This window comes from Chlorocebus sabaeus, chromosome 25 (assembly GCF_047675955.1).
Source record: "Chlorocebus sabaeus isolate Y175 chromosome 25, mChlSab1.0.hap1, whole genome shotgun sequence".
NCBI classification, from domain to species: Eukaryota; Metazoa; Chordata; class Mammalia; order Primates; family Cercopithecidae; genus Chlorocebus; species Chlorocebus sabaeus.
Genome location: NC_132928.1, coordinates 19,866,056 through 19,879,692, shown reverse-complemented (window position 1 = coordinate 19,879,692; position 13,637 = coordinate 19,866,056). Strand labels below are relative to the sequence as shown.

The 13,637-nt window shown below is 49.4% G+C and overlaps 1 protein-coding gene across 2 annotated transcripts in view; it reads right to left on the bottom strand.

Annotated features, from left to right (window-relative positions):
• The window catches only part of LAMB3 (laminin subunit beta 3), a 50,287-nt gene that overhangs the window by 24,086 nt on the left and 12,564 nt on the right, over positions 1 to 13,637 (bottom strand). For both annotated transcript variants that reach the window (XM_007988599.3, XM_007988597.3), the window contains exons 4-13: positions 11,851 to 11,965; positions 11,225 to 11,298; positions 7,805 to 7,996; positions 6,404 to 6,467; positions 5,919 to 6,112; positions 3,963 to 4,083; positions 3,012 to 3,200; positions 1,282 to 1,437; positions 632 to 828; positions 117 to 228 (exon numbers count right to left, since the gene is read on the bottom strand). In XM_007988599.3, coding sequence (XP_007986790.3) covers positions 117 to 228; positions 632 to 828; positions 1,282 to 1,437; positions 3,012 to 3,200; positions 3,963 to 4,083; positions 5,919 to 6,112; positions 6,404 to 6,467; positions 7,805 to 7,996; positions 11,225 to 11,298; positions 11,851 to 11,965 — 1,414 coding nt within the window. The remainder of the gene's footprint in view (positions 1 to 116; positions 229 to 631; positions 829 to 1,281; positions 1,438 to 3,011; positions 3,201 to 3,962; positions 4,084 to 5,918; positions 6,113 to 6,403; positions 6,468 to 7,804; positions 7,997 to 11,224; positions 11,299 to 11,850; positions 11,966 to 13,637) is intronic.

Genomic DNA, 13,637 nt, shown 5'->3' with positions numbered 1-13,637 from the left:
CACGTGCATCAATACAGGACGTTCTGCCCTGCTGCAGACCTACACGCCCCCACCACATGCCCAACCGCGTGCTTGGCCCCCACAGCCTCAGCGTCCCCCAGGCCTTGAGCACGCACCTCGGCATCCTGTAGCTGCGTCTCCATAGGTCCGGTCTGGACACTGGCGGATGGCTGCAGCGCTGCACGTCAGGCCACCAAAGCCTTCCCGACAGGGGCACTGCCCTGTGAACTGTGTGGAGAGAGCAGCGTCAGTGGACCCTGCCTCATAGCCTCTGCCTTACCCTGGTGTCAGGGACCGTGTCCTAGATTCCTGGTCCACAGGTAGAATCCAGGGCTCGTGGCCACCTCCAGAGCTGCTGTGCCCACAAAGCAAGGGCTCCCACTCAGAGATGAGCCTTGAAGTCAAGGCCCAGCGTGGGCCCTTCAGAAGGTGTGCTGCATATGGTATCACTGACGGCCAAGAGCCACAGCGGGAGGGACATCTAGTGACTTCCCCAAAGGAGAATGGGGACAGAAGATGCCCGGTTTGACAGGGGAGAGGCCCAGAAAGGCAGCATGGAGGGGCAGCAGAAAGGCTGGTGCTCAGGACCCCTCTCCCACTGAGGGGCCCCCAGGCCACCCTCACTTCGTACCTGGTTGCACTGGGGGCTGTGGGAGTTGTGTGGGTCGCAGGCACACGGTTCACAGCCCTGGCCACTGGCCAGCTTCCAGTGGTAGGGAGCGCACTGGTCACACTTGGGGCCCACCACGTTGGGCAGACACAGGCAGCGCCCACTCTCCTCGTCACACGGCATGTCCCTCCGGGACCCCAGGATGTTGCAGTCACAGCCTGCAGGAGGAGAGCTGCTGAGCTCAGGCAGACGCTCCATGAAAAACTCACCCTCAGAGGACACACATCCAGGGAGGGGCCCCACCTGGGAAAAGAACTAGGCAAGGCCATTCCCTGCAGATGACATGGCTGACTCACAGTACCCCTGCGCTGTCCCACCAGTTCCAGCAACCTGGCAGCTCAGCCGCCTGCCTGCCCACCCTCCATCTGGCTCTCAGTCCCAACTTCCAATTCGGACCTCTGCTGCCACCTGCTGGAAGCCAGTAGCACAGCAGCTGGTGCTGGGTAAGAGGCCAAGAAGTCCGGACTCCTGGCAAAGGCCTGGGCACACCCCCTCTGTCTACCCTGCAGTGGGATTTCCTCTGAAGAGAGCACAGTGAGCAGGGCAAGCCATGGGTCTGGTGGCCCCATGCAGCCTGCCCCATGTCGTGCTGGGCCGCGCCCCCTACTCACGGTGGCAGCCCTGCGGGTTGGCGTAGGTGAGTCCAGTGAAGCCCGGCTTGCATAGGTCACAGCGCTCTCCCTGCACATGCTCCTTGCACACACACTGCCCGGTCACTGGGTCACAGGGAGCCCCTGGCACTGCCCCATCCGGATCACACTCGCAGGCTGAGAGACAACAGCAGTCACCGCAGTAGGAACAAAGAAAAGTAGAATTCAGAGCAGATTCCAGAAGCCAGGCTGCCTAGTTCAAATCCTTGTTTCACCACTGGCTTTCAATTTCATAGCCTTAGTCAAGTTACTTAATCCCTCCATGCCTCAATTTCCTCGTCTGTAAAATAAAAATAATGATATAGCCTTCATAGGCTTCTTGTGAGAAATAAATGAGTGAATGGCCGGGCACAGTGGCTCATGCTTATAATCCCAGCACTTTGGGAGGCCGAGGCGGGTGGATCACCTGAGTCAGGAGTTCAAGACCAACCTGACCAACATGGTGAAACCCTGTCTCTACTAAAAATACAAAATTAGCCAGGCACAGGGGCGCATGCCTGTAATCCCAGCTACCAGGAGGCTGAGGCAGAAGAATCACTTGAACCTGGGAGGTGGAGGTTGCAGTGAACTGAGATTGTACCATTGCACTCCAGCCTGGGCAACAAGAGTGAAACTCCATCTCCAAAAAAAAAAAAAAAAAAAAAAAAAAAAAAGAGTGAGAGACAGAGAGAGAGAAATGGCTAAACATAAAGCAAGGGGAGCATATTGGCATATGCTAAGTACTATAGAAGGCGTTTTGTTGTCATTACTTACTGAGCAACTACTCTTGCCAGCCACTGAACTGGGCACTCTCACATGTTGCCTCATGGAATCTTCATGGTAATCCTGGAGATTATTATTCTCATTGTACAGAGGAGGAAACTGAGGCTCAGATATGTCAAATAACTGATTCAAGTTCTCATTAAAAGTTCATGCAAGAACCAGGGATCAAACTCAGTTCTGTCTCACTCTTCCCGGGAACAAACATCAACAGAAAGTGACTCGGCTTTCCCCAACCCTCTTTCCCTGACTTCTTTCAGACCTTTCAAAATGTAAGACCCCTTCATCCAGAAAGTCTTTTCTGACTAAACCTGCCCGAATTAGATTGCTTCAGTCCAGGCGGCCCTCTCCTATATGAAGTCGCTGGCTCTTGTGGACATATTAAGCTGCCTCTGCCTGTTGTCTCCCATTACATTCACAAATGCTCCCTGAGCATCAGTGATTTTCCAGTCAGTGTGCTAGGGCCAGAGGATGTGAGAAATAATCCTTGTCATGGAGGAGTTCTCAATGTTAGGAGAAACAGGAAATTAAATCACAAACCTCATTACAACATGGTAAAGGCGATAATACACATATGGAAAAGGTGCTTTCATCCTTCTTCTTCACAAGTGTATAGTTTATATCACCAAACACCGTGTGTGTTCCCTGATGGCAGAAACTGTATCTTATGTTTACTTTTTTCTTTCCTATGCCCCAAATAAAGCCCATCTATTGATGGTTGTCTGCTTGATGGTCCAGAGAGGTTAAGTGACTTGCTCAGTAATACTCAGCTAAATTAAATTAAAATAATCTCCCACAAATCCTGACTCACAGTCAAGTTTTCAGGCTCCATGAGGGCCTTGGTGTACCCAGAAACATGTGCTCTATTGCACCCAGAGCAGATGGGGAGTAACAGACAAATGACATTCTGGGTCTCCAGAGCCTCTACTCACGGATGCAGGTCTCCTGAATGGAAGCTCCCGGGCGCCGGTTCCGGAAATAGTGCAGCTGACACCGCTCACAGTTCTTGCCTTCGGTGTGGTCCTGGCAATTGTCACACACACCTCCATATGCCCCCTGGCTGGCGGCAAACACAGCGGGGTCAAAGTGACATGTCTCTGAGTGCCCATTGCAGTCGCACCCTGGAAAAAGAGAGTCCCAGGGCTGACATCTGACCCCCGCCTTTGCTGTCTACAGAGCGTGCTCCACAAAAGCTCATTGGCATCTGTAACAACTCTGCAAGATGATCAAGGCAGGGAAGTGGGGAAACTGAGGCCAAGGGAGGTTTGTATAATTTATTTAAGGTTACATGACCAATAAGAAAGCAGAGGAGAATAAGAACTGATTCTCCTGATTCCTACTGTTGGAATAAACCCAAGAACAGTGGCCATGTTGGGCCAAAGCAAGAGCCCTTTGAATGCTCTATCCCCAACCCTCCCACTGCCAACATTGGTCTCCTCTTGGGTCACTGCCTGTCTCCGGGATGAGAATCTCTGCTTTCCTCATTTATGTAAACAAAGTCCCTGATTCTAGGGAGCCATTTGAATTAGGAAAAATGACAACAGAAAACCAGATATGTCCTAAACAGGGTAAAGCAACTGGAGAGGCCAGAAGAAGCAGGCTCTGGAGATACCATGAAAGTCACATGGAATCAGAAGCATCAGCCAAGTCATGGTCCCTCCAGGTCTGGCTGAGGAGAAGGCAGGGGATGGTGGGAGGATGTCACCCAAATACTCTCTCCATCCTCACAGAGCCAGGAGAGCTTGAATTGTAACAGTGCAATTCAGTTTAGATTTACATAAGAAAGACTGGATCCCCCTGTGTCCCAGGTGAGGTCACTGAGGCCTAGAGGGGCCAGCACTTGACCCAAACCCTACAGGGAAGGGGTAATCCAAAGCTCCTACTTTGGCATTCATGGGTGTCCCGGCCCTCTGCAGGTCTCCAGGGTCGGTTGTTGTAGAAGGGCGCACAGCGTTCACAATTTGGACCGGCAGTGTTGTGCTGGCAGACGCAGACATCGTGGACCTGGGAGGGGGACCATCAGCCATCAGGAGTAATCAACAAAGAAGGGCCCCAGGGATGGACCTGCCCTCTGTGTACCACTCAGGTCTGGCTCAGACACCAACCCTTCCAGGATGCTTCCTCTGAATGCCGCAGACTTCACCCAGCACCTGTGAAACTGTCTGCCATTGTTCTGCACATATGAGCACACGTGTGTGTGTGCACGTGCTTGTGCCCACACTGCTCCCCTAGTGAGGTTTTTGCAAGCTCACTCCTTGCACTTGGACACCCCCGTGACACCCAATCAGAGGCAGCGCTTGGAAGGTGCTCAGAAACCCTTGGCAGACTATGGGATCCAGAAGCTGGTGGGGCCCTCTGGAGATTGATATTCCAACAATCTATGACTACAGTTGTTTGGCTAATGGAACTGTTGTGATGAACTGTCACTAGACTCATTAAGGTATAAAAATAGAACAGCTATTGTGTGCTAATTGCCTTCCAAATTAAGCGCAACACCTTCAGCCTGGCATTCAAGGACCTGTATCGTGTTAGTTGCATTCTCAGCTCCCATGCCCTGCTGACAGCACAGCAAGCTGAACTTCTAGCTGCTCCCTCTGCAAGCCCTACTTTCTCTACCTTTTGACCTTAACAATGGTTTTGCTTCTACCTAGAATTCTCTTCTCTCTGTATTCATTCGCAAAATCCTGCCAGCTAGGCTTCGGCTAGAATGGCACCTCTCTCATAAGGCCTCCGTGGTCCCTCTAATTCCACAGATCTCACCCCTGGCTGCACCTCAGTGTCACCTGGGGGGCATTTTTTAAAATGCCAAGGTCCAGACCCAATTCAGTCTGAATCTCAAGGATGAGGCCCAGACAGTGGCACCTTTTAAAAGTGGTGATTCCACTGCACGGCCAGATTTGAGGACCACTAGGGCTAGGTGGCTCCCTCCCTCCCTGTCATCTCATAGCATATTGTATTCCCTCTGTGTCACTCAGCCTTGGGTTCTAGGAGTATGTCTCATGGGCCCTGACAGATGACACACTCCCTGAACTGGGCTCCCTCTGCACACCTCTGCAGCCTGGGGCAGAAGTTGGCCCAGACGTGGAAAGAAGAATGCCAGCCGAGGCTTGTGCCACCTCTATTTCCCTCCCAGGCCATCTTACATGACTTCCTCCTGTCCCCCTATCACTAGGACAGCTGTCATACTCCCATTTTGGGTCTCTCTGCTTTTTTGCTCAAGGTTCTCTCTTCTATACCTGTGGTTCTCAAGTTTGGTTTCACAGCAAAATTCCCTGGGAGGGGAGGGCTTGTTAAACTGGAACTTCTCAACTCCCATCCCTGCTGAAGCCAATCCGCCTGGTCTAGGGTAGACTTAGCATCTGTACTAAACATTGGTCTCTCACCCTGCCCCCATATCTCACCACTAGATGAGACTTTAAAATCCCTAAACCAGTGGCTGTCAGACCTGGCAGTACATTCGAGTCACCTTGGAGCTTTTTAAAAACCAATCATAAAATTAGAATATCGTAGGGTAGAGGGCTGGGCAACATTTTTAGCTCCCAGTGAAATTATAATACATAACAAGGGTTGAGAATCATTGCCTTAAACTCCCTCCCAATTTCCACACTTACGTAAATGAAATGAAAATCATCTCAAATTAGGAAGCAGGTCTAAAGAAGTACTAAACAATTCTGATTTTTGGAACGAAAACCACTTAGATTTTTTGTTGTTGCTGCTGAAGTATTAAGTACCCAAGTTTTAGATTTAGTGCCCTTCCTGCTTTATGGGAGCCCCAAGGATGTCCGTAGTCTGCCCTGGTCCTGCCCCCTTCCTCTCCCTTTCCCACCCTAGGCTGTCACCTGCACGGTGGTGGAGGGGCCAGCAGAGGCCCCAGGCTTGGGGGCGCAGCGATCAGCATGGCCGTGACAGAAGCAGCTCCCCTGCAGACGGAGCTGGGACACGGCATAGTAGGCGCTGGGAGGGTGGTAGCCCCTTTGGGGCACAGGGGCCAGCCTGGTGAAGTTGACTCTCAAGTTTGTGATCTCCCCCAGCTCTGAGAGGACCAAACAGCAAGGAGGGAGGGGTTGGAGAATGGAAAATATAGAAAGGAAGTTAGAGGCACATAGTCTCCTTCATATATGATACCATGGGCCATCCTCTCCAGACCTCAACCATCCCACAGCATCCCACAGACAATGTCCCTATGGGGCAAACAGGGCAAGTATTAAATCCCCAACCACGTTGACAAAAACATGAAAAACCAGGAAATTCCCATGACCTGGGTTCCAACTCTGTTTCCTTTCCCACTCATAGTTCCATGGACAAGAGGAGGGGCCACACTGACCTTGAATTTTTTTACTTTGAGTTGCTGGAATCCCAGATGCTAAATCCATAAGGTTAAGTTGGACCTACAGAGAGAAGGGAAAGAGAAGCACTTAAGAAGAGACAAATAGTGTGCCTCGAGCTCAGAAGAAACCTTCCTTTCCATTATATGCCTCACATTTGAAGTCCTTGTTACCTGGAACCTGAGACAGACCATGGCTATGAGGCTTGTCAGCTGCTTTGGGGGAACAAGATGATCACTGGGCCATAAATGTGTGTGTGTGTGTGTGTGTGTGTACACCCTGCCCCCCAGTTGAAAATATAAGTATCCTAAAAATTTCCTGAGTTCCCTGGGTCAAAAAGTATGGTAAGATGTATCATCTATATATGAGGGTTTAGGAGATACTAATTTTCTCATGACTCAGGATGAGTGAGAAATCTAAAATCCAAGGATGCATGAATGTGGGTGACCACAGCACTCTGGACAATCCCAATTTCAACTATGCTTTTGATTTATTTTTTTTTTAAAAAACGATTCATCATCTACATATCCCAGGAAGAGTTTTCACATCCGCCCTCCAGAAGTTAGGAAACAGTCCTGTGTTCTGATCTGCTGTGTGAAGAATGTGGTTAACATAGATTTGGGTAAGGGTATAACCAAGGAGGAACTGCTAAACCCAAAGGAAGAGATGCATGGTCCGCAGAGAGGGCCCCACTCTGAGCGTTGGTCCACATGAGAGCAGCTCTGAGGGCTCACTTGTGTCTCAGCCAGGGAAAGAAGAGAAACTATAGCCTCCTCTGCCAGGGGATGGGGAAAAGCAGTTATGAAAGAATTTGATCATGTCAGGAGGACTTAGGGAGAAACATTCTGAATGTTTCTTCAGGCAGGTTCTTATTTCTAGCTCAGGGTTTAAGCTCAGGAGAATTCGGGCTCTGGGTTATACCAGAATTCCCTCCAAGGGCTAAGACTGGGTTAGATGGAGGGATTAAACTGAAAATGTTTATTTTTGTGTTAAACCCTACCAAGGTGAAATGAAATTTGTGTAATTTGCTCTTGCATCTAACTAGCCATCCCAAAATCCTCACACCAAAGTAGGGTCGATTTCATCTTCCCACTAGAGGGATGAGACAATGAGTCACAGGGGAGGGGGCTGTGGAAGAGGGCAGGGGTGAGTAAGAGAGCAGGGGTGAGTAATGCGGTGGCCCCAAGGTCTTTCTGAAATATCCCTCCTCAGAAAGAGGATAAGCAGCAAATGTTTTGAGGGTGGCCACAGGGGTTATTACTGGGGGGAATTCAGGAAAGTCAGCAAGGGGAGCTGGCAAGGATGTTTCCATTCCTTCTCAAGAGTCCATGTGGCTGTGTGAACAGTGGGACATCAGGGACTTCTCCCCAGGCCTAGTTTTCAGGATTCCCTCTACCTACCTTCCCCCCATTTAGGCGCGCATTAGGCCTCTGGGGCAGGGACTGGCACCGAACATCCTGCCAGCTCTGAGGCCGGCCCTGGCGGACCCGAGGGAAGGTGGAGGTGCAGTCAGCAGCCAGGTACTGGTACACTCGCCAGGTCTTACCGAAGTCTGAGGAGCGCTCAATCAGCATGCCGGCAGGCATGGGCCCCTGCGGAGACAGGGGCAATGTGCAGAGGGGAGGCGCTGGGGCTGTGCCCCATGGAGACACAAGCAGAGAGACAGGCTCCTCCAGTGAACTGGGGAGAAAGGGAGCCCAGCGGGAGCAAGTGGGCTCAGGAGCGTCCGGGTCCAAACCTCCTGGCATACCACAGGCCACAGAAGTTTCTCCCCAGGATCTGCCTTCCAGAAGGAGTGATCCCTAGGCTCAGCTTACCAGGCTTCCAGGCTAGACATTCCCCTGCTCCTACACTTCCCACAGCTCACCATTCTCTCTCTCTCTCTTTCTTTCTCTCTCTCTCTCTCTCTGTCTCCCCTCCTGGAACTCATGTCCAGCCTCCTCTGTCCTGGCCCTCCAAACCACGTTCCCCACTCACCAGAGAGCTCTTCTCAGGTGATTATCTGATCTTTGAGAGCTTCAATCAGTCTGCACTGATCTCATGATATAATCTGAGCACCTTAGCATGACATATTGAGTCCCTGCTCCTTCCTACAAAATGATTTCATCCATTTTTAGGTGGCTTTAAATGTGGTCTTCATGCTGACAGCTCCAAGCTTGAACAACTTCCTGGAACTGCAGGTCTATAAACTCAACTTCCAAAGCAGTTACTGAACCAGGCCCAGGCCTGTCTCTCCAGCTTCAGGGTTCCCTCCTGCCTGATCTCCCTAGTAAGCTTCATCTGATTTCCCCTTTCCCCACGTTCACTCTTACTCAGTCATTTCTTTTTTTTTTTTTTTGAGACAGAGTCTCACTCCATCACTCAGGCTGGAGTGCAGTGGTGTGATCTCGGCTCACTGCAACCTCCACCTCCAAGGTTCCAGCGATTCTCATGTCTCAGCCTCCTGAGTAGCTGGAATTACAGGTGTACACCTCCATGCTCTGCTAATTTTTGTATTTTTAGTAGAGACAGGGTTTCGCCATGTTGGCCAGGCTGGTCTCGAACTCCTGACCTCAAGTGATCCACCCGCCTCGGCCTCCCAAAGTGCTGAGATTACAGGCGTTAGCCACCACGCCAAGCTAATCTTCGTATTTTTAGCAGAGACAGGGTTTTGCCATGTTGGCCAGGCTGGCCATCTTCTTAAAACATAAAATGGGCCTTGTCAATCCTCTGCTAAAAATCCTCCAATACTATTCTGGAACGAAATCTGAACTTCTGACCATGAGTGAATAGGCCCCAGGCTCCCTGGGCCCTGCCTCCTCTCAGGCCACCTCCTCTCTTCAAGCCCTAAACCAAGCTCAGTCCCTCCTCAGAGCCTTTGTCCAGTCTTCCTACTTGGGATGCTCCTCCCACTGGTAGGTTCCCTCTCATCTTTTGTTCTCAGCTTAAATGTCATTTCCTGGTACAGATCTTTTGATACCTGACTGAAGTGTGTTCTCCTGCTCATGGCTGGCCCACCCTACCCTGCCCCATTATTTTCTATTTCAGCATCTTGTTTCCTTCAGAAACATCACCACGATTTCCAATTATTTACTTGTTGGTTTCTTGCTTTTTATTCTTTTCCCATGAGACCAGGATTTCTCAACCATTCTCACTGTTATAGTATTGAGCTGGGGAAATCTTAGTCCTAGGAGCTGTCCTGTGCACTGCAGCCTGGTGAACAGCATCCCTGACTTCTACCCACCAGATATCATTATATACCCGTAAGTTATGACAACCAAAAATATCTCCAGAAATTGTCAGCTATCTCCTGCATGAGAGGGGAAGGCAAAATAGTGCTCCTGGTTGAGACTCAGTATACCAGGCTGTAGCCCCTATTGTCTGTGGTTCACAGGTGGACCCCCAACACCTAGCACACCGGTGTTTAGCACACATTTGTTGAACGAATGGTGAATCTTCAGTCTGCTCCCCTCCCTCTGTGTATACCTGGAAACTCATCTCGCAGCAGTTGTCAGCCCTCCACATCCCCACCTCTTGCCACCAAGCACATTTTACCCTCCAGGCCCTGTGTGCATTCCCTTGCCCCCAGCCCCAATCATATACCTCACCTTCTTGCCGCCTGCCTCCTGGTCTTTGTGTTTATGGTTCTGGTTGCTTGGAATAAACATTGCCCTTCACCTGGCCATTACTGGTCTATGAAAGTTCATCTTCCCCTGGGTGTACTCCCTGACAAGCACTCCCAAGACAGACCATGCGAGAGCCCCGTCCTGGGCTCCCAGCACCTCTTCTTACCAATATTATGCACACATTGCACTCTCTCACTACTGACTTCCCCACATATGGCGAAAGCTGCTTGAAGATTGTGATTTGGTTTTATTCATCTTTATATCCCTAACATCTGACACCAAGTCTGCTGTGTAATCAGTGTTCAGTAAGTGCTCACAAATAATTGACAAATAAATGAACGGGTGAGTGATGATAAAGTGAGGAGACTATTTAACACTGTCCATCCAAATGAATATGCTGTCCTTCAAAGTTGCCACCTTTAGAGACTGGGCATTTATTCAAACGATACTTGCATTTCTCAAAATACCTTTGACCTTTAGATGGGGCGAGGCTCTTAGAGCCAACTTCTTCAGTCATGTAAGAAATTAGGTCCTATTACTTTTTATTCCAAGCTCATTTTAACTCCTGAAAGTTATATCTCCCTTCCTAATCATTTAATCTTATTAACCAAATTTGATCATTGAATATCTGACTATTTCTGTAGAAAGAATAAAACCAAATCATCTCCGAAAAGAGAAAATTGACCTATGGCAATTAAATGAAAATGTTTCCTCCAAAAGAAGTATCTAGAAGGCTGTTCTAAAGGCAGAATCTGAAAGTGCTTTGAGAAGTAATGGCACTGAATGAGTAGATTGCCCACCAAGATTGTTCCAAAGGAACATCCGTCAGTTAGTTGGATAGGCAAGTTCTTGGCTGCTTGTTAAACTCAATCTAATATGCAAAGTTATTAAAACAGAGTATACCAAGAATACACAAATGTACAACAAGCAACTGGGCCCAGTAGAATTGGTACTTGGCAGACTTGAATTAATTAGATGAGTTGAGGGTGGAGAATGAGAGAGGAAGAGGATATGCAACCACTGCACGACCAAGATAGGGAGCCTGGAGGTGCCACTGTTCACCCAGGACCAAGTCCTTTGCTGTCACCATGATATAGGCTCATGGTGAGTGTTGCCTCAGCCCAGAGAGACAAGGACACTGTGCTTCCCCATGGCTCCATGCCCATATGGCCCAGGAGCCACTCTCCTATCTGCTGCCACCCCCAGGAGGCACACCTGGAACTCCATCATGACTTCCTGAAGCTGGAATCTCCTGTCCAGGTCCAGCTGCAGAGAGACAGGGTTCACATCTGGAAGGACAAAAAGTAGAAACTGTCAGCCAGAGACCTTCCACTTCCCCAGCCCTGAAGGAAACCCTGGACTAGACTAGCTCTAGGAAGTCAGAAACTCTCTAACCTTGATTTTCCGAACTCCCTCTTAGAGAGGAGTGGGAAGTGGTATGTTTCTGCTTATGTTATCTATTCAAGACCCTATCTGTTTTTGGCTAAGTTTCCTTCCCACCATCACCTGATGTCTTCAATACTTTGGAGGGCTTCAACTCGTCTGTTCCACACAGACTTGTTCCCAAAGCTTAATTCTGCAAGCCCACCCACTGAGACTGAGTGGAGGGAAATACAGACATTCCTCTCTCCTCATACCCTTTCCTTCACCTCCAATAAATTCTTCTACCATAACATCCAACGGACCTCAAATATGAGGCAGAAAGGTTCTTCTTGTCAATCACCCATGTCACATCACCAAAAGAAATGCCTGGAAAACCCAAAGGGTTATAGGGCACCTTCCATCCACCTCATCCTGTGGAGGCTGCACAGTTTAAGTCCCTGTAGATGGCAAATGCTCACCATTCTGTGACTGCCACCAGCGCATGGGGCCAGAGGATGAAGCCACATTCTCTACTCGGTGACTGTAGTAGTTGTGAGGCTGCCTGGAGTCACACTTGCAGCATTTCATCTGCCACTGTGGGAGAGGAAGACAGCAGACACTCAGAGGTGGAGTCCTAATAGAATTCCCCCTTGCGTCCTGAGATCCCAGCATATCCCCTCTGTGGAAATCCTGCCCTTAGGAATCACTAGTTTTATTAATACACTTTGAAGGATTAATCTCTTAAAACAGGGCTATTGGTCATCTTTTAATTGGTCATCTCTGAATTCCTTCATGTCCCTCCTAACACACAGCAAGTGAATGGTGAATAGATGTGTGAATGGAGAAGAGGTACAAGGTGGGAAAAAATACTTGAGTACATGACATTGCCTTGCAGAGAAACTTGAGGAAAGTGCCAACGGCAGGAAAAAAAGGGAGGGGGGGGCAGGGGAGAAATTCATACTAATTGAGCACCTACTACATACTAGGCACAGGCTGGAAAGTTTAATAGCTCACCTCATTTAATCCTGGCAGCCTGGGAAATTCTGGGGTTTTGAGGATCAGAGAGAGAGGACTCCAAAAGAAGACAAGGAAATGCGGATCTACAGTCCTAGCTCTGTCACCTCTGTTTCCTAGGCTTAACTTTCTCCTCTGTAAATTAAATGGGGATTGAGCTAGAGCTTTTCATTTACCCAACAAATGCTTATTTAGCATATACTATGTGCCAGACTCTACTCTGGGCTCAGGAGTTATAATAGGGAACAAAACAAAGGTCCTGCCCTCAGGGAGCCAAAATTCTAGCGACATTCAAATGATCTCTAAGGCCTTCCAGCAGTGACATCTGGGGCTTGAGGATCTTTCTCAGGTTTGGTATTCCCTACCTGCAGGAGACCAACCAGCCTCACTGGGGAGGTCCCCAATAACCTGGCCTATGCTTATCTCTTGGAATGAGACAGGAGCCAGAACTGAAACCCATGGGTTTCATGGCACAGCAAGGATCACCAAGAAAAACAGCATGGCCATAGAGGTGACATATCCCTTGTTCTTTTAGCTTGTGCCTATGTGCATACATATACACATACACACACGCACACACGTGCACATGCGCACGCGCACACACACACACACAGATAACGTGACCTTTTCTCAGCTCCCCCATAAAACACACATAAAATCTGTTTTCTTTGAGTAACCATGATCCCAAACCCTGTGCGTAGCTTAAACAATACTGTCCACAGGCCTCCAAATTTGCCAATAGATGCAAGGCTTGGACAAGAACCTCCTGGACCTGCAGGTCCTTCTGGGTAGGGAAAACTGTCCCTCCACACACCGTGTACCTCTGCTTTCCTCTAAGCCTCCACTCACCAGAACAAAGGACCGACCCAAAGAGTCTGAGTGGATATGTGGGGCCTATGCCTTGAGTGATAGAACCTCCCTGCCCAACACCCATCTTCCCTCTCCAAAGCTGGCACTGCCTGCAACAGGAGAGAGCAAAGAGGGGAGCCAGGTGTCTTGGTCCCCTGGGCCTCTGCTTACCACTCCACTTTCCAGCTCTCACCCGCTCTGCAAATGAAGAGAACTATCACCCTTCCTAGTGCTTGGAGGTGCCCTTGGCATGTCCAAAAATGCTTTATTAAACATTCATTGTTTGGGTGTTTAAGGCTCAAATAACAGCTGGCACATCAGCCCTTTAAAAAGTAGTACCCATTGGCGGGGCACTGTGGCTCACGCCTGTAATCCCAGCACTTTGGGAGGCCAAGGCAGGCAG